Source organism: Heloderma suspectum, chromosome 2 (assembly GCF_057233095.1).
Source record: "Heloderma suspectum isolate Gila_16-S chromosome 2, 16-S_ref, whole genome shotgun sequence".
Lineage (NCBI taxonomy): Eukaryota > Metazoa > Chordata > Lepidosauria > Squamata > Helodermatidae > Heloderma > Heloderma suspectum.
The window spans coordinates 282603878-282628357 of NC_139459.1; the positions used below are offsets into that span (position 1 = coordinate 282603878).

At 44.6% G+C, this 24480-nt stretch overlaps 1 protein-coding gene across 1 annotated transcript in view; it reads right to left on the reverse strand.

The window, feature by feature from the left end:
* CACNA2D2 (calcium voltage-gated channel auxiliary subunit alpha2delta 2) overlaps positions 1 to 24480 on the reverse strand; it is an 806035-nt gene that overhangs the window by 716102 nt on the left and 65453 nt on the right. Inside the window, exon 2 of the mRNA XM_084839654.1 lies at positions 5755 to 5836. Coding sequence (XP_084695780.1) covers positions 5755 to 5836 — 82 coding nt within the window. The remainder of the gene's footprint in view (positions 1 to 5754; positions 5837 to 24480) is intronic.

Here is a 24480-nt window from a genome sequence, read left to right on the forward strand (position 1 = left end):
CCAGTAGTATATTGGACACCTTCCGACCTGAGGGGCTCATCTTCCGGCGTCATATCTTTTAGCCTTTAACCATAGTAGGTGAGAGCAGATCAGAGAACACTCCCTGACCCCTATAAAAGCATCCAGGGAATTCTGCTTCTGGCTTCAGACTATCTTTAACTTACCCCACCTCAAGTCGATGGGATCAGAGTCTGACAGAATCAGATCAGCAGTACATCACCAAAATGAAAACCCAACTATCACCCTAAACTGGAGGTTCTGAGTGTCTCTGCAGACTGATATTGTTTAGTGGGTTGTACAGACTACACACCCTTGGCTAGCCCTGTGTCCTCCCACTCCACCACGCACACATGGGGTGGGTGAACACTGGCTGAATCTGAATGCATGTAGCCAACAGGTATCAGAGGTGTTCACTGGTCACACCCAATTCCTCTCACCCCAAATAAGCACTGTGCCAAAATGTGCCCTTAAATAAAGGGAAAGAAAGCCGGGCTGGGGCACATTGGCAAGATATCTGAGATTAAAACAGCAGGTGGAGTTGTAGGTCAAGACCAGGCCAGGGCAGTTTATTTACATGCTTTCCGAACCCCGAGCCAATACTTTTAATCCTCCCTCACTTTCATAGGCACCAAAATTAATAAAGAGCAGAGCTACATGTCAAGTAGACATGCCAGTCTGTCAGCATGAGGCAATTAGCCAAGGAACGGAAACCACAATAGAGAATAAAAGTACCGATGCAGTGAAAAGCCACTTAAGAGAAATGAAATGTCAAGTCAGCTAGAGAGGCACTCCAGGCAACACCCTCCAGTCCCCCACATTCACCACTGGAGCCTCCTGAGAGAGGATAAAAATGGCATGGCTCTCTAGCATAAGGCCTCCTTTTCAAAAGGAAAGAAGGAGCTTGAGCAGTCCTGGCTAGCAACTGCTTTCCCTGTGTGGTTTCCTTTGAGCTGCAGTAACACCTGTTGAGGAGGATCAAATGTTGCTCAGCTGCAGGATAGCCAGCTGTTGAGCACTGCCAACAAGCTGCGCACCACTCCCAACCAATGGCACATGCTTTCAGGCCATCTGGACCTCTTTATGGACTGGGTGTTTTCCTCATCACAGTGCAGGAGAAGATGCCAGTGCTGTCCATTACTCAGCAAATTACCACTGGATGATAAGGACAAAGAACCAAGCCAAATAGCAACACTGTTTATGCCCCTAGTATCCTTAATAGCAGAGAAATTTTTTAAACCCAAGAAATCAGGCATGCTACGCTCTACAACCGACTGTCAGATATGCATATTCCACTAAACTGTCCATATGGGAAAAGAGGAAGGTCTGTGTAATTGTTACATTCTCCCCTTCTCCCTTGTTACATTCTCCCCTTCTCCCTGCAAACTCCTTCTGGCAGACTCATATTAACATGGAATGGGCTTTGGAATACAGTGATCTTGCATAGTGATGGGTGGATATCCCCAGCCCTCCAAGTCACTCTGGAAATAATTAGCAAAACATGGATTATTTGGCCAAAATCATTTCGTCGCTGATCTGGTGCTAGAGTGGACTGTATCCCTACTACAGTGCCTGACATAATCCGTCCCCACCCCACTGCAGGAAGTTAGAGGGAAAGGGGTGACAATGAGGGCTCACATCAGTTGGGGGCACATAAAGAGATCCAGTTAGGATCCCAGGATCAGATTTCAACTTTGGAGGAGTTTAGGTCCAATCCCAATTGGAGAGTGGAGTGGAGAGGCAATCATGAATCCAGTGTCAACCCCTCCCGATTTAGCATTCCATCCCTTCCCTAGTCTGACATTAAGCTCTTGAGCTTGTTACTATGGCATATCCTTTGGCTGGCTGTGAAAAGCAAGGTAAGTGGCAATAAAGAATGAAATAACCATTTTCCATCCCATTTTGATGACTCCCATTTTCAATTACCCTTTCAATGGCTGCTAAGAAACACTCCAATTGGTTTGAGAAGGTAGGTGAAGAATAGCCTCTGGGGCTATAGTATAGGGCTAGAGCTTGGGAGGCTGGGTTAAATTCCTTATTACACCATCCATCGACTCCCTGCTCGATTTGGAAGCAGCAGTGCTTTTGTGCCTCAGTTTCTGTATGCACATAATTGGAATTAATAATTGTGAGCTGTACTACAAATACTAAACAGATGAACACACTGCGCTGGTTCACACAATCAAAATAAGCCACCATTAAATAAGCCACAGTGGCTTGTTGTGAGCCACGGTGCATGCCGGGTGGAATTTGTATAATTACTGCTCAGCTGCAACTTATTGTGTCATCTGAATCTGGGCAGCATGGCTTGTTGGAGGGTTAAACAACCCTCGAATAACCCTACAACAGCCCATGGCTTGTTTAAACCAAGATCCCAAGATGCTATGGTTTACACATAACTCCATCGTTGCTTTTTGTAACAAATGAAACAAGTTCAGTTTTTCATCAACAGATTTGTTAATATCACAGTCTATAATTTCTCACGCAGAAGCCCACAATAGCAGATGGTTGGTTGCAACAACTACTGAGAATTGTTGCTACAACTGGAGAGAGTTTCCAGGACTAGACAGGGTATGCATCTTATTTTTTTCAGTTAACAACTAATTTTGCCCAGCACACAAGACATTACCCCAGCCTTCCTCAACATGGTGCCTTCCAGTTGATTTAGACTACAATTGCCAGTATTCCTGATTATTAGTCATACTGGCTGGGGTTGATGGGATTTGAAGTCTAAAACATCTGGAGATTATCAGGTTGGGGAAGGCTGCATTTTCTTAAGATTTGGCTACACCAACGTGTAATTGCTTAGGATGGTGTATATCAACAACAAATGTGTACAGCAAAAACACCACATTACGCCTCACTACACAATCATAAAGCCATCAGAAATCCTAGGTTCTTCATAAAGAGACTCTTCATCTTATCCACCTCGTAGATTTAAACTGCACATGACAATATGCACATCTGGAATCTTCTTAAAAGTCTCCAGGAAAGATGCCCCTACGGCATCTCTGACCAGGCTGTCCTTTGAAACTCTTTCTATATCCAGCCTGTCAGGATTGACTACCAAGGATGTTATAGGACAAGATCAGGATATCTGCCATATCCATCAATGGCAGTCAGCTATCAGTATTCATCCAGTTCAGACAATGGTCCACAGTACACAGGGATGACATAAACGCAGAAAGGCTCTGAAGGTCAGGACAGAGTTATATGGGCAAGATAAAGGGGAAGGCACCTCTGAAGTTTACTCACCTTGATTCCTTCTTCACTCAGATTATTACCATGATATTATCATCATAGGATCTTATAACCATTTAAAGAGGCAAAGAGAAACAATACCCTCAGAGGTTCATCCACATGTGGCCTTTCCACCATTGCCAGTTGAACAATTCTGTGCCAAATGGAATATTTCCTGCCCCTACATACAAACAAAGTAAGCTGTGCTATGGCAGCATTCTGTGCTGACACTGTATTTTAGTTAGTACATTTCTTATCTGAAGGGGAAAAGATTCATTTCTTACATGAAGAGTGAAAGAGCTAGGACTGTTGTGATCTTATTACTAAAGAATCCTGTGTACACATTTACTGAGGTGAAGGCTGATCTGCTAGTTTGCCCATCATGTTGAGTTTTATACCATTTATCCTGATATCTCAGAATCTGTTGGATGAGGATCACTGACATATGTCAATGAATTGGACACTTCACACAACACCCACTTCACAGTCCTCTAACAGATTCTCTTTCTATGGAATGGGATATAACTGGCCTGGAACTGATTACATCTGGTCCATCTTCCTTGGAATCATCAGAGCTGGAAACTTGCTTTGTTGAAAACGAAAACAAGTAGATGGTTAAGAAATGTGCCACAGAAAAATGCTAGTAAGTGTTGCTTATGATTCCCAGAAAGGAACACCTCCTAAGGGGATAGCAGCATCCCCTAGAAATGACTAAAATGTTAAAAATCATTTTTGTGTGTGCCAGCAGACAGAGAAAATACTCAGCACCATTACATTTTCTGATGCCATATCTCTGACAATAAATTTCACGCCTCATGTGGCAGAGCAGTTATGAGATTTCAGTCAATAACCAAAGCACAGACCCATATCCACACATAGCAAAGAAAGAAAAATTTAGAAACAGAACTCAAAAAAGTCAAGGATGTATTATTAGTATTAGAATTAACTGGTATGTTAGCCAGGCCTGAATTAAAAAGGTAAAGAAGCATCTCTACCTCCCAGTTTGTACACATTTATTTCTCTGTCTCTTATTCTGACACACACACGCGCGCACACACAAAGCTACGAGAAACAAAAACTGAATTGAAAACTTGCAAATTATGTGACAGGTCTGTAGGTCTGAGACCTTTATCTCGTCTGACATCCTGAGTGCTATTTTTAATCGCCAAGACACAGAAGACTGAGTCACAACATTAAGAAAGGACAGTGTGAGTCCCAGGGCACCCAAGCAGGTATCGTGGCTCTGACTGTGCTAAGTGTCATGTAGATGCACAGGAAAAGAGCCCTATTAGGGCTTTGCTTAGGGGCAATTGTTAGAATTCATATTTCTAATACTGTTACTTCTGTTTGTCTTAGCTTGTTTGGATTAGCAATCCTTCAAGCCAGACATCAGGACCAAGATCAGGAAAGAACTGTGCTGTTCACCCTGTCAAACTTGTGCTCAGTGTAAGGCTCTCCGGAGAGTGCTCAACTTAACTCATTGCCAGTGTTTCAAGCCCAGCACTTAGCTGAACCAACCACAGTTTCAGATCCTAGCTTGTTCTCACAAACCATAGTATAAAAAAGCATAGTTCCCCAAGTTCAGACATTGTGAGTAACTGTGGTTCATTTAAAACTGGAATGGAACGCTTCCAGTCCCTTCCACACAGGCACGAAAGAGGGGAGGGGAGGGTGAACACATGAGCCTAAGGCAGGGCTGGGGAAAGTCTTCCAGCTGAAGGGCTAATTTAATTTCAGAGACGCCTTCAGGAGCCACATTCCTGTGGTGGGCAGGGCCAGAGGCAAAAGACCAAAAATACCAGCATATTTTACCTTAACCCTCTTACAGCCAGTAACTAACACTTAGGAGAGGTATTTCAACCTTTAAGAATAGAGAAAAAATGTGCAAAAGCTGGAAAACCACCAAATGATCAGTGATTAGGGGAAAGAGGGTAAGCCCAAGGAAAGAGGGTGTAGCCATCTGGGGAACCCTGGAGCACCAGACTGGGATCCCAGGAGGGCCGGATTTGGCCCACAGGCCTGAGGTTACCCACTTCTAACCTAAAGCTTGCTATGGTTCATTTACATAGCGGAAGCCTATGATTTCCCATTACATCTGATAGTCTGGTACTAAGCAAAGGGGTGTTTTTAGAGACTATAAGAGAACACAGTAAAGGCGATGATGGTGCCAAATGTACATGATCTAAGACTATTAATAGTTTATTGACCAAAACAAGTACCATGAATTGTTCCTTGGTGGCAATAGGAAGTCAGATCCAGAATCACTCCACGACTGCGATCCTGTATGACTACTTTTATATTTTATACTGTATTTATTCTGTCCTTTTTCGTTTTAATTTCTGTGAACTGCCCAGAGAGCTTCAGCGAATGGGTGGTATAGAAATGTAATAAATAAACAAACAAATAAACAAATACTATCCTTAATGAATCCCCACTATTCCCTGGATGTAGGTAGCTTTATCCAGAAATATCATCACAGAGAAATAAAACAGAAGGCGAGAAAGAGACAAAACTTACCCGTTTGAGCTGCTGAACACCACCAAATATCCTCATCACTCCATCTATCTCTTGCTCCAGCCTTCTGGCCCAGTACTGCATCCTGCAAGAGACCAGGCAGAGGATACGGTGAGTCAGTTAAGGAAGTATGCGAAGGAAGATGGTTACAAACCAGTGCCTAGAGCTTAGCTTGTACATTCTCCTTCTGATGTTCCAGCTGTGGGCAGAATACCAAGCATGCCTGACTTCTAAGAGATATGACTAAGATGATAAGCTTATCAGACGACCAACTTCCAATATTTCACGTTTATTTATTTATTTATTATTAAATTTATTAATCGCCCATCTGGCTGGTCACCCAGCCACTCTGGGCAATGTACAACATACAATAAAAACAGTTTAAAACAATAAAATTCTACAATAAAAACATTTTCTAAAATACCCTAACCCACCCCAAATGCCTGCCTGAACAACAACGTTTTTAATGCATGACAGAAGCTCATTAAAGAGGGGGCATGATGGAGTTCCCTAGGGAGGGAGTTCCACAGAGTGGGGGCCACCACAGAAAAGGCCCTCTCCCTCGTCCCCACCAGTCTAGCTGTCCTGGCTGATGGGACAGAGAGAAGGCCATCCGAGGCTGATCTTGTTAAGCGGCCTGTCTGGTGCTGCTGGAGGCACTCCTTAAGATAGGCTGGGCCGGAACCATATAGGGTTTTAAAGGTCAAAACCAACACCTTGAATTTGGCCCAGAAAACAACTGCTAACCAGCGCAACTCCTTCAGCACTGGAGTGATGTGATCTCGCCAGCGGCTGCCTTTAATCAGGCGAGCCACCGCGTTCTGTACCAGCTGCAGTTTCCGAACCGTCTTCAAGGGTAACCCCACGGAGAGCGCATTACAGTAGTCTAAACGAGAGGAGACCAGGGCATGTACTATCGATGGGAGCAGATGGTCGGGAAGGAAGGGGCGCAGCTGCCGTATCAGATGGAGTTGATACAGCGCTGTCCGCTCACAGCTGACACCTAAGCCTCCATGGACAGCTGGGAGTCCAAAATGACCCCCAGGCTGCGGACCTGGTCTTTCAAGGGTAGCTGTACCCCATTCAACACCAGGTCAACATCCCCCAGCCTCCTCTTGTCTCCCACCAAAAGTACCTCGGTCTTGTCAGGGTTCAGCTTCAGCCTATTCCTCCCCATCCAGCCACTCACCATCTCCAGACATTTGGACAGGGATTCTACGGGCCAACCTTGGTGAAGATTTAAACGAGAGGTAGAGCTGCGTGTCATCCACATATTGATGACACTGCACCCCAAACCTCCTGATGATAGCCCCCAGCGGCTTCATATAGATGTTAAATAGCATCAGGGAGAGGATGGAACCCTGTGGCACCCCACAAGTACGTGGCCATGGGTCCGAAACCTCCTCTCCCAGTGCTACCCTCTGGTACCTGCTGGAGAGGAAGGAACGGAACCACCGCAATACGGTGTCCCCAATGCCCAACCCCTCCAGGCGGTCCAGGAGGATACCGTGGTCAATGGTATCGAAAGCCACTGAGAGGTCGAGGAGAACAAGGAAGGAGCATTCACCCCTATCCAGAGCCCTCCTCATATCATCTACCAAGGCGACCAAGGCCGTTTCTGTCCCATGCCCAGGCCTGACGCCCGACTGAAATGGGTCTAGATAATCAGTTTCTTCCAAGTGTGCCTTCAACTGCACCGCCACCACCCGCTCAATCACCTTGCCCCAAAATGGCAGATTTGAGACTGGGCGAAAGTTGTTCAAAACTTGAGGGTCCAAGGAGGGCTTCTTTAAGAGCGGTCTTATCACTGCCTCCTTGAGGGCTGATGGCATCACTCCCTCCTCAAGGGAGGCGTTCACCACCGCCTTGATCCCCTCACCCAGTCTCTCTCTGCAGCTCATAATGAGCCAAGATGGGCAAGGATCAAGTAAGCAGGTGGTCGGCCATACCGATGAAAGCACCTTGTCCACTTCATCAGGAGGAAGAAGCTGGAATCGATCCCACAAAACCGGTTTGCCACAGGCCGCCTCTTGCTCACTAACTGTATCCACAGCGTGCAGAGTAACACTCCTAATCTGATCAATTTTATCTGCAAAGTGCCTTGCCAAAGCCTCACAGGAGGCCTTAGAATGCTCCAGTGGTTCCGGAGCCACAGGACCGACCAGGCTCCGGACCACTTGGAACAGCCTCCTGGGACAGCACTCTGCAGACGCGATGGAGGCAGCATAATATTCCTTTTTTGCTGCCTTCACTGCCACGTGATAGGCTGAAGATACAGCTCTAGCCCGTGTCTGATCGTCTTGGAGCGAGACTTCCACCACCAGCGCTCTAGCCGTCTCACCTCCTGTTTCTGAGCTCGTAACCGCGGATTGAACCATGGTGCAGTCCGAGCCCTGTTCAGGGGAACAGGGCGTTTCAGAGCCACCTGATCTAATGCCCCAGTGATTGCGGCATTCCAGCCACCCACCAGGGTCTCGACCGAGTGGCCGTTGGCATGCCCCAAAGAATCCCCAAGCGCATTCAGGAATCCATTTGGATCCATAAGACGCCTGGGGCGGACCATTTTAATGGGTCCTCCACCCCTGCGGAGGGGTTGTGGAACCGAGAAGTCCAACGTCACCAGATAGTGATCTGACCATGACAAGGGGGTGGTGGATATACCCCCGACTTCCAGATCACTCCCCACTTCTCCAGAAACAAACACAAGGTCTAGTGCATGACCGGCTACATGGGTGGGCCCAGTTAGAATATGGTGCAGCTCCCAGGAGGCCATGGTCTCCATGAAGTCCCGAGGTGCTCCTGTGAGGATGGCCTCCGAATGTACGTTGAAGTCCCCCAACACCAGTAAGTTAGGGGACTGGACACGCACAACAGAGACCACCTCAAGCACCTCGGCCAGGGAGTCAGTCGTGCAGCGGGGTGGACGGTACACGAGCAGAATTCCCAGACTGCCCTTCGGGCCCAACCTCCAGTACATGCACTCAGCAACCTTTGTCTCCCGGAGAGGGGGTCTGGTGAAGACCAAGGACTCTCGGTAGATAACAGCCACTCCCCCTCCCCGATCCCCAGCCCTCGGCTGCTGTGCATACGAAAATCCAGCTGGACACATGGCTGCAAGGGTTGGAGCAGCAGCCTCGGCCAGCCAGGTCTCCGTAATACATGCCAGGTCTGCACCCTCATCCAGGATCATGTCATGGATGAGGGAGGTTTTCTGGCTTTACACACAGAGAACAAAAATTAAAGTCAAAATAAAAACTGCAAAGGGTTGACTTTCTTCTCTGCTAAGAAAAACGTCCTGCAGAACTGGAGCGACTAGGTAGCCCAATTCCCTCCAATTAAGATGGTTCTTCTGTATCCAACAGTCTTAATTTATTTCCCTTTAATAGCAAACTCAGATGGCTGAGTGCCTATCAGTTTGGAAGCAAAACAGGGCCACTCAAAAATATGGTAGTGACTTCTACATACTTGTGCAATGCCCTAGGTATGCAACAGTACACATGTTTGCGAATTAAAAGAAAATGACATTTAAAAACAACAACAACCCAAACTGCCTGACAGGAGCTTGTGAACTTACAGAATGCTGAGGGCAGTTAAGCCATGACCCACAGAGAGAGAAGAGCCTAAATAAATGAGAAATCTGGAAGACTGTGTCAGTCTAACAATTAAGTCTATGGCTGAGATCAGCAAAGTCATGGAATGTTTGTGTGTCTGCTGAAATGGGGGAGTTAGGAAGGAAAATGGAGGGCAGGGGATCAGAGGGGATTGACCTACTCAGGCATCCTGGAGGAAGGGGAAGGAATTATGGGTGGAGGGGGGGAATACATGCTCTACAGTTAAAAAACACACACTGCCTCTTGCACTATACTGAGATGCTTAGTGGACATTTTTTTCCCTTTCCCAATCTCCTGAACTGGATGTTCTCTGTCCCTCACTATATAGCTATAAAACTCTCAGTGTGGCAGCAATCAAGTCCTATATAGCATAGCAAGGGAAGGCCTGGAGAAGGGAGGTGTCCTTTATCCCTTCACCAATCCTGACACTACCTCCTCTGCCCCCCCACCCCGCCATCCTGAAAGCCCTGAACCTTGAACAAGTGCACTCCTCTTAGTGGATGAGAATACACCATGAATGTTTGTACATATTTGTACATAATTAATTCAGACCTACATTTATACAAGTGGAACCTGCAAAAAGATGTTGCAGTTTATCCTTCCTCCCAACAGAAGTATTAAGGGTTCCAACCGCAACAGGGCACTCTGCTCTCTCCACCATTTGCCATTTTTCTTTTCCACCTGACATTTTTAATTCTGTGACTGCTGAGCATGCCCCATCCTCACTGGGCTGTTTTGTGAGGGCAGGTTGCTACCTTCGAATTTTTTTAAATATATATTTTTGTACTTTTGTAAACCTTGGGGTTCCCCTGAGCACACTGGTATCTCCTTCTCATTCAGTGGTCACATTTTTGCTCCATTCCTGTTGGCATTCACCAAATGAGTTTGCTGTTAGAGAAAGTGATGAATAATGACCAGGAGGGAATGTGAGATATCGGGCCAGGGGGAGCCATAGAATCAATTTAGTAAAACAAGTGCACAACATTCAAGCAAATTATCTATGTAGTGCTCTACAAGGAAACTCCCCTTCACAAAATGGATTTCCTTTCCAAAATTTTTGTCAACCCCAAAATGAATTGTTCACGCTTGAAGCTTTATGAAGTCTGACTTTCTACATAGACTTATGTGGCTATAACCAAATGTAAAAAATAACCTATTATATTTCAGGTACACCCTATGAGGAGCCAGTCCTTGCTGGTTTGAGCAATGCACCACCACCACTGGCTTGTAAATAGCCACTCTTCTGCAGTAAGAAACAAACAGGTAGCAAAGTAGGTATGGTGTGTATGTGTGTGCACATGCACGCACGCACACACATGCGCACACACATGTTATTTCTTTCAGGCTGCTGTGGTAAAAATGATGAACACTGGTACGTTTCAGTGGCCAGGCCTATAAAATACATTGTGGTGTAGTGATGTTTTTGTATTCTCTTGCAAGGCTACATTACCAGATGTGGGAGGGGAGGGAAAGAAGAGCTGAGTAGTTAGAAACCCAAAAATGACAATTGGGGAAACACCAGTTACATTTGTTTTGTTTCTCTCTCTCTCTCTCACTCACTTTTAAGTCACTCCCTAGATTTGGAGTCTCCAATGTGGTGCCTATGTGGGCACCAATGTGCCCACAGACACCTCTCTTGGCACTCACCAGTATCTTCGCCCCTCCTAATTTTTATTTTATTTTTTAAAAAATACTCTTTTTTAATTGGGACGCTGGCACCATCCTCCGCACCCTCTTTATTTGTGTTCAACCCTCTGCTTTGTACGTAAGTTCTTGTGCAAGTTACTGTTCACCAGTTTGCCTTTTGGGAAATGAGTGTTTTGTGACTAGCCATGCCCACCATGGCAGACATTTTATGAATGGGCAAGCAACCCGCAATGGCAGCCATTTTGTGAGAGTGCCCACAAGACTTACTCAAAATTCCAAATGTGCCCACCGACCAAAAAAAGTTGGGGACCACAGATAGAACTGAAGTTTCCCCTGGTCAGGAACATGCACATAAATATGCAGACACCACAGTCCTGCTATTCTGAAATCAGGGAAGACAAAAGGAATTATTCAGCTAAGAATGTAAGAGCTAAAAACATCTATATTTGATTTAAATCAAAAATATAGGCAAAATATCATTCTACAAGCAGACTAAAGTGGGTTCTATGCGATATAACAATGTTATAGTGAGCCATTTACCCCAGACAAATAACAATTCCACCTTAGCAAGTATCCACTGCTCAAGCTACATACAGTTATGTGTAGGCATGTGGTCTGTTAATGTTTTTGCACTTTTCTGCAAGGAGATTCTCTAATGCACAGGCCACCGTCCCATGTCTCCTGGAATGGGAATTAGTCACTGCTGGATTTGTCAGGGGTGAGAGAGGCCCATGTTTCTTCAGGCTGACTTTGTTGCCATTTGCAATACTGTAGAGGGAAAATGTTTTTAAAAACCCAGCAACTAGTGCTTATGCCTGTACACAATTAAACAGACATTTGAAAGCAGACATTAATATGATGATTTTGGGCCCTTTGGCACTTGAGAAGGAAGGAGGATATAGATGAGTGAGAAAGCATGCACCAGTGCAGTTTCCCTGAGACGTGGGGAAATAAAACCACACAAACCATTGCACTGCAGTAGACAGCAACAGATTTTGGAATGCCTGTAGCAGGACTGAACAGCTGGCAATTCCCACTGAGATCTATCTACCTGTAGAACCTATGCACACATCAACATCTGTCTAGCCCTTTCCTCTCTAAGAACACAGGTTGTTGTACCTGATCAGGCCAGTGGTTCATTTATTTCTGTATCTATTCATCCTTAAAAATCATTTCCAAATTATCAAGTGTACAAGATGTCATTGTCTTTTAATTATATGGAAGACCAAAAAGGAAAAAACAACAACAGACTTATGTGAGTATTAGGATGATTCAGTCTTTTAAAAATGATAGGTTATCAGGGCCATTTCTTTTTAAAGATTCCCCTTTCAAGTTAATTTTAACTCACAGTCATTTTGAAAAAATGGTCCATACCCTAGGGAAGAGGTACACAAGCAGCGGGTGATTACGTGTGCAAATGAGTTGCATGACAGCTCCAAGGGATTGGAAAGCTCTCTATTACACCCATCAAAACATAATGTGATTGAGAAATAAGAGAGCAGAAAGACTTGTGAAAGAGTGTAACGGGAACATGTTTTCTCTTCATAAATTAAAAAAAAAATCTGTCTAACTGAGCAGTTCATTAATTACTGCACCATGAGGCATTCAGTACAAGTGTTGAACCATATGACTCCATAAGATTTAGAAGACAGTGAATCCCATGACCAGGCAACTGATATTATCACTTTCTGTATCAGTTGCAAAACACTGACAAAATTATGACTATTTTAGTCGTTATTCCTGTTCCCTCTCATCTGACCTGTCACCTAGCTATTTACTGCACTTTAAATGATATGGAAAGTGAATAAAGTCAAGAGGAAAAGGGCAGAAGAAACAGATATGCAATTATGTACATGGGCTTTTCACTTTGAAGCAACTCTGTATGGAAACTGTAAGTGATAAGACATGACAGTCATTGCCTTTGGGGGGAATTATGATATGCCTTGGGTGGTATTACAAGGTGAAGGAGCTATCATTCCTTGAAATTTCTTACCACTTTGTGAAATCTCATTTATGAATAATACATAAAGAAAATAACCAGACCAGGTCACTTATTAGGATGAGCCACCAACACACATGCAGTTTTGTAGTATTAGTTTTTAACTCATTGAAAATGGGGTTGGATCCAGATTTAAGTGCATGCCTCTGCCAGTTTTCAGGAATTCCCTCATTCTCCCCACACCACAGCCTGCACCATTCATCGGGGTTCCTTGAGTCTCTATGAAGCGTTTTCAGGGCGCTGAAGGAGCTGCCATGGAGAGGACGGGGTGAGGGAATCCACTTCAGCCAGCTCAGTTGCGCACACCTAAATCTGAATCCAACCCATTGTATTTTATCATATTGGTACCCATCCTGGTAACTTGCTGACATTGAAGGTGCAGGATACAAATGGAGTAAAATAAAGAACTAAAGTTGCCACTCAAAACCAGTCAGAAAGCTTTGTCTGCATCTGGCTTACTGGAGCATTCTCCAAAGTTTAAATAGAGCTACAGCCTGGAACCTCTGAACCAGCAAGTTTTTGTGTGTGGAAAATGACACCAAATTGGACTTGAAAGCCCACTGCTCAAGACACCAGACTCCATCTATAGTTCGTACAGCCAAATATAATGTGAGATCCACCAAGGACTCACAACCAGCCTGTTTACCAAGACAACCCAGTCCCTCTACACTAGTGAGCAAACAAATGCCACACAGCCCAAAGCCCACAACTAGGGCATGAAAATAACATCCCTCCTTTGCAATTGCCCACCAGCAATTGGTAATAGTTAGTGGCACATTGGCTTTGAATATGGAGATTCCATTTAGCTCTCCTTACCAATAGCCATTGACAGATTTCTCCTCCATGAATTTGCCTAATCCCATATTAAATCTATCTAAATTGGAGGTTATCATCACACCTACAGAAGCTAATTCCATGACATCATACTCTTTTGTGTGTCTGTCTGTCCTGAATCTATATGAGCCTCGTGTGGCGCAGAGTGGTAGGCGGCAGTATTGCAACCGAAACTCTCCCCATGACCTGAGTTTGATCCCAGCGGAAGCTGGGTCTTGAGTAGCTGGCTCAGGTCGACTCAGCCCTCCATCCTCCCGATGTTGGTAAAATGAGTACCCAGCTTGGGGGAAAAGTAGTCATGACTGGGGAAGGCAATGGCAAACCACCCTGCCATGAAAATGCCCTCTAGAAAGCAGCGTCCCTCTAGGAGTCAGCAATGACTCAGTGCTTGCTGGGTGACCATGAGTTCTAATATTTATTTAATATTTACACGTTTTTTGGCCCACATTCCATTGTGGCTAACATTCCAGGGCACTCACATACATACATACACACACACACACACACACACACACACACCCATTCTCACACAAACCAATGTTCATTTACACTCATCCATTATTGGAAAATGCTTCCCATTGGAGATAATGGGAGGCTTTTCCCAAGCTTAATTCCTGTATGGGGGCTGGAGGGTTTTGTGGAGGGTGGGTTGCAGCACACAAGGATGAGAGGGTTAACCTTCCTGTCCCCAGCTGTTCCGCCCACCACCACCACCACCACCACCACCACCACCAAATCTCTCCAAACAGTGATTAGACATGGAAAAAAGCCTCCCATTGGTGCCAATGGAAGTTTTTTTCCAAGCCCAATTGCTATGCATGGCGGGTGAAGGAGGCTGTGAGCCAGTTGAGGAGGGCCTGTGGGCAGGATCTGGCCCATGGGCCAGAAGTTCCCCAGCCCTGCTTTATACCACTGTAGAGGATTATAACTTTATAATCCTCTACAGTGTCCTGACTTAGTCATATCATTTCTAAACTAAATAATTGCAAATTGTTTAGCTTTCCCTCATAGAGAAGGAGCTCCAACCATTTGATCCACTTCATGCTGCATATTTGAAATGTAGCATGAGGACAGGGACAAATGGAAATTTCTGTGCCATTCCTCTCCAGTTTGGAGTTGGTGGGCATTGGCAGAGGAATGTGGGCATTCCTGATCTCTGCTGGGCAGTTGGAGCTCCAACCACCCGGAGGCAGCAGAAACAAACATTCCTACCATGGAATTGGCTTTTTTCACCACTGCACATTAGGAGATGGCTTTTCATTAAACTTTGCTGCCATGATTGCTTTCTTGGTTAAACACCACCAGTTCAGACCCCATCTGTGTGTATGTGGCATGTATAACCAAGACCTGGGTGGGAGATCAGGGAGAAGTTAGTCTCTCCAAGCTGTGGCCACCAGGGTACTTGGTTCAGCATCAGGGTAGACTTGAAGGCTGGGGAGGGAGGACTGCTGTGGCCTATAAGAATTCCATCTCCCTCTGTAGGCAATCTGTCCATCTCACTTCTAATCTGGAATGTTTTCACCTTGTCTTGGGACAGCAGGACAGACTGGGGTTTCTGCTGGTATACTGTTCATCTCGCTGCCCAACAGTCTCCCTACATGAGCTGATGGAGGTGGTCTCAGTTGTGCTGTTGAGATCCCCCAGACTGTTAGTTCTGGGACACATCAACATTCATGCTGAGGGCACCTTGTCTGAGGCAGCTCAGGAATTCATGCCCTCCATGACAACCATGGGACCGTCCCAACATGTCATCACCCAACACATATAGCAGGGCATACTCGAGACTTGTTTTTTTCAGCTAGCTATGAAGATGGTGATCTGAAGGTGAGGGACCTTGAATCAGTCCCTTTGTCATGGTGAGATCACATCCTGTTGAGATTTAGACTTACAGCAGCTTTTCCCTTCTGCCAGGGTGGGGAACTATTAAGATGGTCTGCCCCCAAAGGCTAATGGATCTTGATGGCTTCCAGACAACTCTGGCGGGGGTGGGGGTGGGTCCTGGCTGACATGGCTGGCTTTCCTATTGAAATCCTGGTCTATTTGTGGAATGCAGAAACGACCCAGACGGTTGACATGATTGCTCCTAAGTGCCCACAGTAGAGCTCGTACAGCTCTACTGTGGTACTCCCCAGAGCTGAGAGCAATGAAACAAAATAGGAGACAGCTTGAGTGCAGATGGAGGAAAATGCCTGACAGATGCTATCAAACACTAGTGTGTGCCTATGGTCGGGTATATTCAGGGGAAGTGAAGGCAAAGAAACAGTATCTCTCTGCCTCTGTTGAGTCCTCTATGTGCCACCCAATGGAGCTTTTCAGGGTTGTCCAGGGCTTATTACATGCTGGCCCTAAGGACACTGTGGATCCATCAGAGGCCTGCTGTGATATGTTTGCAAGGTACTTCCAAGACAAAAGCTCTTGCATCTGCCTGGACCTAGACTTCAGTGTTAATAGCAGGTGAATCAGTTGAGGTATCTAGAGCACAGCCTTGTCCAGTTTTCTTGGATTAGTTTCAGTTGGTGCAACTTGAGGACATTGACAAGGTGCGTGTACAGGTTCAAGCAACTACTTCCATATTGGATCCTTGCCCCTCTTGCAAGGAGCAGGGAGGAAACAGCTGGCTGGGCCAGAGAGCTGATCAATGCCTCCTTGCAAGAGGGAGTGGCCTTGGGCCACCTGAAAGAGGTGGCAGTGAGACCATGCTTGAAGAAATCCTCCCTGGATGACTTCAATAACTTTAGGCTGGGGGCAAATATTCCTTTTCTGGGTAAGATCCTTGCGCAGGTAGTTGACAACCAGCTCTAGAAGCTCTTGAATGAGACCAGCTGTCTGGATCCATTTCAGTTGGGTTTCAGGCTGGGTTTTGGCATGGAAGAAGCTTTAGTTGTCCTGTATGATGACTTACTGTATGTCACAAGAGAAATGGGGAATGTGACCTTTTTGATCCTCCTTGTTGTGGCTTTCAATACTATCAACCATAGTATCCTTCTGGGATGATTGTCTCAGATGGGAAGGGGAAGTACTACATTACAGTGGTTTTGCTCCTACTTAGTCAGCTCCAGAAGATGGTGCTGGGGAAATATTGCTCGGCCCCATGAATTCTCCAGTATGGTTTTGTCCCCTCTGCTATTTAACATCTACATGAAACTGTTGAGTGTGGTCATCTGGAGTTTTGGAGTGCTGATGACATGGAGCTCTATTTCTCCTTTTCATCGTCATCAGCTGAAGCTATGGATGTGCTAGATCAGTGCCTGGCTACAACAATGGACTGGATGAGGGCTAATAAACTGAAGCTCAATCCAGACAAGACTGAGATGCTGTTGGTGGGTGGTTCTTCTGACCAGATGGAGGGTGTTCAACCCATTCTGGATGGGGGTGCACTCTCCCTGCAAGAACAGATTCATAGCCTGGGGGTTCTCCTAAAGCCATCATTGTCACTTAAGGCTAGGGATGTTGCAGGAGTCTGAGAGGGGGGTGGAGTCCAGTGGACTGCCCCCACTCAGTCCCCTGGACCCCACTCAACGAGCTGCAACCACTTACTGGACTCATTCGCTAGGAGCTCGTGTGGTCCACAAGCATCCAGTGGCCGCCCATCCCTTAGCAAGCTGCCATTTTGCTTAAAAATGGCAGCTCAGGTTTCTCCGTAAAAGTAATGTTGCATAAATGGTTGGTGTGAAAGGGCCATTTATGCAACATTACAAGCATAATGGTCCATTAATTACATGAAGCTCATTTGCTTGTACCCTGTTTCGGGATTATTTTAAAATGAAAAACAGGAAGAAATTTCTTAAATAAATAAAATGACATATTTTTTGTTCCCCAAATGGCAACTCTTTGTGGATGCGAAAATTAAAATGAAATATTTTGCTTCTTATCCATGTTTGTGTCGAAATGTTAATATTTTACTACTGTTTTTAAACTAAGGTGTAGTAATAATGTTACACAGACAGATAACCAGTGCTGAAGGATCTGTAATTCCTTCCCCCCTCCATTAGTATTTGCAATTTTGGCATCCTTTAAACATTCACATTTTGGACCAGAAACCTACATGAGATCTTTGGCCCCTCAAGAGCTGGTGCAAGATCTGCAGGTACCTTTTCAGCTACCTTTTATTCACTTCTGACAGAAACACAGGCTCTAAGCACAGAAAATAAATACTTTCAAAAGCAGACGCTTCTTGTCTTTGTTTTCAGCAACAGCTTTTAGTTCATTTTAATAGACTTCATTGCCTATGTGCTTATTGTAAGCTGACGAAGCTTCTCCAACCCTGTTTTAGATGGGGAAAAAGAATGAAGTGCAGACTGATACAAATCACGTTATTTTTCTCACCCTCTCTCTTGCAGCATAACCCTAAGGTACAACAGCTGAGGCATGGCAACCAGCAAGGTCAACAGCCTTGTATCTTCACCTCCTCTCTCTCTCTTGCAGAGTGTTTCACATGATGTCATGCAATACATTGAAAGAGTTTCACCATCCCCTCAAGCAGCTGATTAATGTCTTTATTAGATAATGTTTGAATTCACAACCTAAAAGATAGGTAGTGAAGCAGCGTGTATCATTCCTAGAAAACACAGGTGCATGCTGTTGCTGCACATCCTCATTCACACAGACATGCAGCTACCATGGATACATGTTGAATGACCAACGCAGGTCTAGGAGGGCCTTTAAGCCATGGTGTGCACACAGTGGACCTACACAGTGTGCTCCTACTAAAGTGGGTAATAACTATTACTCATATGGGAAAATTAGCTCAAACACCCATTTAAAGTCCAGAAACATGAACTTTACAGATTTTTGTTCTCGAAAACACATGCATCCACATTCATTACAGAGGAGAAAACTGGCTTGATTAGTATACCCACTGCCTAGCACGTGAATCAGTATGCCAGTTCTAACAGGCCTAACTTAGAAAGTAGGAAAATATTAAGTTTGGAGGAAATTAATGTTTACCAAATAAGGAGGTGAAGGTGGCTGTATAGAAATGGTGGAGCAGGGGATCGGAAGACTAGACTACCAAGAAGCTCACGTGCTGGTGAAAATGTTGGGCCACAGGGTTAGAAATGGGAAGATTCAAAAGAAATGGAAAAGAAAGAGGAGTGACTATAATTACCTGAGGAGGAATGGGAGCCCAAAGAACTTCACTTCCTGATTGCAAAAAGCTAGGAATTACAGAGTATAAAGATAACTGACCCTTCAGCAATGGTTATTTGTCTGTGTAACATTATTATACACTTTAGTTTAAAAGCAATAGTAACATGTTTATATCTAACTATGCTCTAGATACCTCACCTTGTGCATTGCCCTGGTATCTCCAAGGATGTAGGGCTGTTTTAAAATGTTATAATAAATAAATCTTTTACCAAAGCATCCTTTAACCATTACTATTCATTTGTCCATTATTAAAATTAGATTTGACAAGGCTGGAGGGGGAGTAGGAAGAAGGGTGTGGATATTATTGCAAAATGCAACTGAAAAAACTGGAAGGACTGGAAACTGGACTTTCGACTTCTACCAGCAGCTTTGCTTACTTTCTAATTGTATGACTTCAGGCAACTTTTCTGTCTCTGTGCATCTAGTAAATATTCTGTATGTCCCATTTGTATTTCACATATTGAAGTGAGATCTTTGAAAACATACTAACTTGCTGTGAGGTCTAGTAAACATCTAGCAAAACAGCACTGATATTGGCTGTGAGTGTCTGTTGTCTTTGTTATAGTAATTAGATGACACTTGGGAAAACAGCTTTATGGCTTGCTCCCCAAAGCTGGGCAAATAAATACTCTGTCACATTTTGTTACAAATTCACTATAGCCATGTTCAAATTCACTTACATTTTCTTACCATCAAAATGCTAAACATTCTGAAAGGGAGGTAGTTTTAGGAAAGCAAGGGAGGAGATTCATGGAAAACAAATTTCAAGGTTGAAAACCAATAATTAGACCAGAAATATCACCTAACAGGTACACATTCAAAAAATGTCCACTATCAAACCACAAATTATCAGAGAGTCAATATTTAAGAATGTAAGAGCCTTCCTAAATCAGACCAAAGGTCTTATCTTGTCCAACATCCTGTTTCCCACGATGACCAACCAGATGCCTATGGGAAGCCCACAAGCAGGACAGAAGGGAAATAGTTCTCTCCCACTCCTGGTACTGTTCCTCAGCAACTATTGTTCAGAAGCATATTGCCTCTGATCCTGGAGGTAATATATAGCCATTAAGACTCATAGCCACTGACAGCCTTATCCTCCATGAACTTATCTAATCCCCTTTTAAAGCTGTCTAAGTTGGTGGCCATCACCACATCTTGTGATAGTGAATTCTGTAGTTTAACTATGACCTGTGTGAAGTTCTACTTGTTTTCATCTGTCCTGAATCTGCTTTGCAATTCTATTGATCCTAAGCACCAACAGCGTGGTTCCATTTTGGTTAGATTGAAGCATGCCCCTTTTATAGAGGCCCAGCTTGTCCCAAAAAGTTCCCCAGTGCCGAACAAATCCAAACCCTTCCTCTTGACACCACCATTTCATCCACACATTGAGACCACTGTACTGTGCCTGTCTAGGTGACCCTGCACATGGAACAACTAGCATTTTAAAGAAAGATACCTTGGAGGCCCTAGATTTAAACTTCTTACCCAGCAACCTAAATTTTGCTTCCAGGAAAACACACAGCTACATTTCCCAACATCATTAGTATTTAATTGGGCATATCTCCCCCTATCACTGTTGCCTTTTGCTTTCCTTCTTTCTTGGGCTGCTTCCAGTGTCTCAGCAGACAGCCATCTTGCCTTCTTGGTTTTCTTTTTCTTTGGGATGCTTTTTGTTGCCGCCTCCTGAACAATGTTGCGAACTTCTGTCCATAGTTCTTCCGGGACCCTATCTACTAAATCTAGTCCCTTAAATCTATTCTTCACCTCCACTGCATATTCATGAGGAATATTGGTGAGCTCATATCTAACTGATCTGTGGGTCTTCCCTATTCTCTTTAGTCTGATTCTAAATTGTGCAATAAGAAGTTCGTGAACTGAACTACAATCAGCTCCAGGTCTTGTTTTTACCAATTGCATAGATGTCCGCCACCTTTGGCTACAAAGGATGTAGTCAATCTGATTTCGGTGTCGACCATCTGGTGAGGTCCATGTATAAAGTTGTTTCTTAGGTTGCTGGAAGAGTGTGTTTGTTATGCACAGTGAGTTGTCTTGGCAAAATTCTATCAGCCTATGTCCTGCTTCATTTTGTTCTCCCAGACCCTGCTTGCCTGTAATTCCAGGTGTCGTTTGACTACCCACCTTAGCATTCCAGTCTCCTGTAATGAAAATAACATCTTTTTTTGGCGTACTATCCAGTAGGTGCTGCAGATCCTCATAGAACTGATCTACTTCTGCTTCTTCAGCATCTGTGGTTGGGGCATATATTTGGATCACTGTGATGTTAAATGGCTTACCCTGAATTCGAATTGAGATCATTCTGTCATTTTTTGGATTGTATCCAAGCACTGCTTTAGCCACTTTATTATTAATTATGAAGGCTACTCCATTTCTTCTGTGGTCCTCTTGTCCACAGTAGTAGATCTGGTGGTCATCTGATGTGAAGTGGCCCATTCCAGTCCATTTCAGTTCACTGACACCCAAAATGTCTATATTTAATCTTGACATCTCCCCAATAACTACATCCAATTTGCCCTGGCTCATAGATCTTACATTCCAGGTTCCTATGGTGTGTTGATCTTTAGAAGATCGGATTCGTCGTTCACCACCAGCACCCTCGGCTGCTAGCCATCCTTTCGGCTTTGAGCTAGCTGCGTCATCACATCTGGGGCTAGTTGAACTTATCCTCTGTTCCTCCCCAGTAGCATTTTGACCATCTTCCGACCTGGGAATCCAATCTTCCGATGGTATACCGACATATCTCTGGCTGCACTGATCCATTTAGTTTTCATGTAGCCAGAAGAGATAAGGAATTATTTTTAAACAAGCAATGCGCAGAAGCGGAAGAAGATAATAGAATAGGAAGGACAAGAGACCTCTTCCAGAAAATTAGAAACATCGGAGGTAAATTCCAGGCAAAAATGGGTATGATCAAAAACAAAGATGGCAAGGACCTAACAGAAGCAGAAGAGATCAAGAAAAGGTGGCAAAAATATACGGAAGATCTGTATAGGAAGGATAATAATATCAGGGATAGATTTGACGGTGTGGTCAGTGAGCTAGAGCCAGACATCCTGGAGAGTGAGGATGAATGGGCCTTAAGAAGCATTGCTAATAACAAGGCAGCAGGAGATGGTGGTATCCCAGCTGAACTGTTTAAAATCTTGCAAGATGATGCTGTCAAGGTGATGCATGCCATATGCCAGCAAATTTGGAAAACACAAGAATGGCCAACAGATTGGAAAAAACCAACCTATATCCCCAGACCAAAAGAGGGAAGCACCAAAGAATGTTCAAACTATCCAACAGTGGCACTTATTTCACATGCCAGTAAGGTAATGCTCAAGATCTTGCAAGGTAGACTCCAGCAATTCATGGAATGAGAATTGCCAGATGTACAAGCTGGGTTTCGAAAAGGCAGAGGAACTAGAGACCAAATTGCCAATATCCGCTGGATAATGGAGAAAGCCAGGGAGTTTCAGAAAAACATCTCTTTCTGTTTTATTGACTATTCTAAAGCCTTTGACTGTGTGGATCATCACAAATTGTGGCAAGTTCTTGGTGGTATGGGGATACCAAGTCATCTTGTCTGCCTCCTGAGGAATCTGTATAACGACCAATGGTAAGAACAGACCATGGAACAACAGACTGGTTTAAGCCTGGGAAAGGAGTATGGCAGGGTTGTATACTCTCACCCTACCTGTTCAACCTGTACGCAGAACACATCATGCGACGTGCTGGGCTTGATGAAGCCAAGGCTGGAGTTAAAATCGCTGGAAGAAACATTAACAATCTCCGATATGCAGATGATACCACTTTGATGGCTGAAAGCAAGGAGGAGCTGAGGAACCTCATGACGAAGGTGAAAGAAGAAAGTGCAAAAGCTGGGTTGCAGTTAAACCTCAAAAAAAACCAACAAGATCATGGCAACCAGCTTGATTGATAACTGGTAAATAGAGGGAGAAAATGTGGAGGCAGTGACAGACTTTGTCTTTCTAGGTGCAAAGATTACTGCAGATGCTGACTGCAGCCAGGAAATCAGAAGACGTTTACTTCTTGGGAGGAGAGCAATGCCAAATCTTGATAAAATAGTGAAGAGCAGAGACATCACACTGACAACAAAGGTCTGCATAGTTAAAGCAATGGTATTCCCTGTAGTAACCTATGGCTGCGAGAGCTGGACCGTAAGGAAGGCTGAGCGAAGGTAGATGCTTTTGAACTGTGGTGCTGGAGGAAAATTCTGAGAGTACCTTGGACTGCAAGAAGATCAAACCAGTCCATACTCCAGGAAATAAAGCCAGACTGCTCACTTCAGGGAATGATATTAAAGGCAAAACTGAAGTACTTTGGCCACATCACAAGAAGACAGGATACCCTGGAGAAGATGCTGATGCTAGGGAAAGTGGAAGGCAAAAGGAAGAGGGGCCAACCAAGGGCAAGGTGGATGGATGATATTCTGGAGGTGACGGGCTTGACCTTGAGGGAGCTGGGGGTGGTGACGGCCAACAGAAAGCTCTGGCATGGGCTGGTCCATGAAGTCACGAAGAGTCAGAAGCGACTGACCAAATAAACAGCAACAACAAGTACAACCACAACCACTGACTCCTCCCCAGCACTATCTAGACAAAGCATCTGTTGCGTTTACAATATGCAGATAAGTCACCAAGCTGTCGTCGTCGTTGTTGTTCCCGATATCCAAAGCTCTCTGGACAGTTTACATACCTATCACAAACCCTCCTCTCTGTTTCTAAAGATTGAATCACCCACTACTAGAACTCCCCCCCCCCCCGCATCCCTTGAGGATATAAGTTCATCCCCTAATGAATGGGTCTCTTCTAAGGGATCATTTCCCTCTTCCTTGGAATGACCCCCCCCCTTTCCCAAGATCCTCACTGTCCATAACAGCAGAGCAGTTGACACCCTGGGAGTGGTACACAGTATCATGGCCCCAAAGGCCTTGTCCACAAACTTCTCTGTCTCTCTCTTTCCAGGTCACCAGCCAGCCTCGGCCTCAAGGGAATAAACTTATTCCATGAGAGCCTCAAGAGCTCATTGCATCAAGCACTTTTAGTAGGTCAAGGCACAGTAATTTAGACGCCCTACATTACACCCATGGTCCTACCACATCCTTGTCAGATCTGGTGGAACTCTTACAGCAATACAGTGACTTCAACTTGCCACCAGTGTTGAAGTCCTCTACCCATCCACCATTCAATAAGGATTCAATTAATTATTAATTAATTAAAGCCTTGGTTTTCTTGGTATATAATGTTATTGTGTCTTCTCAGACAACATTTGAGGAGGAGGAAATTCAGGAATTCAAGCTTCCTGAATTATTAATGTGAGTAAATAGTTTTGCTAACAGAGGTGCCTGCCACTATCGACTGCTCTTAAAAACCTCTGGTAGGATCATATCCTCCCCAGCTGCTTTGCACACCACTAATGCAGTGTGGATAAGTTTACTCACTTCTTATTCTGTAACTGCAGGCC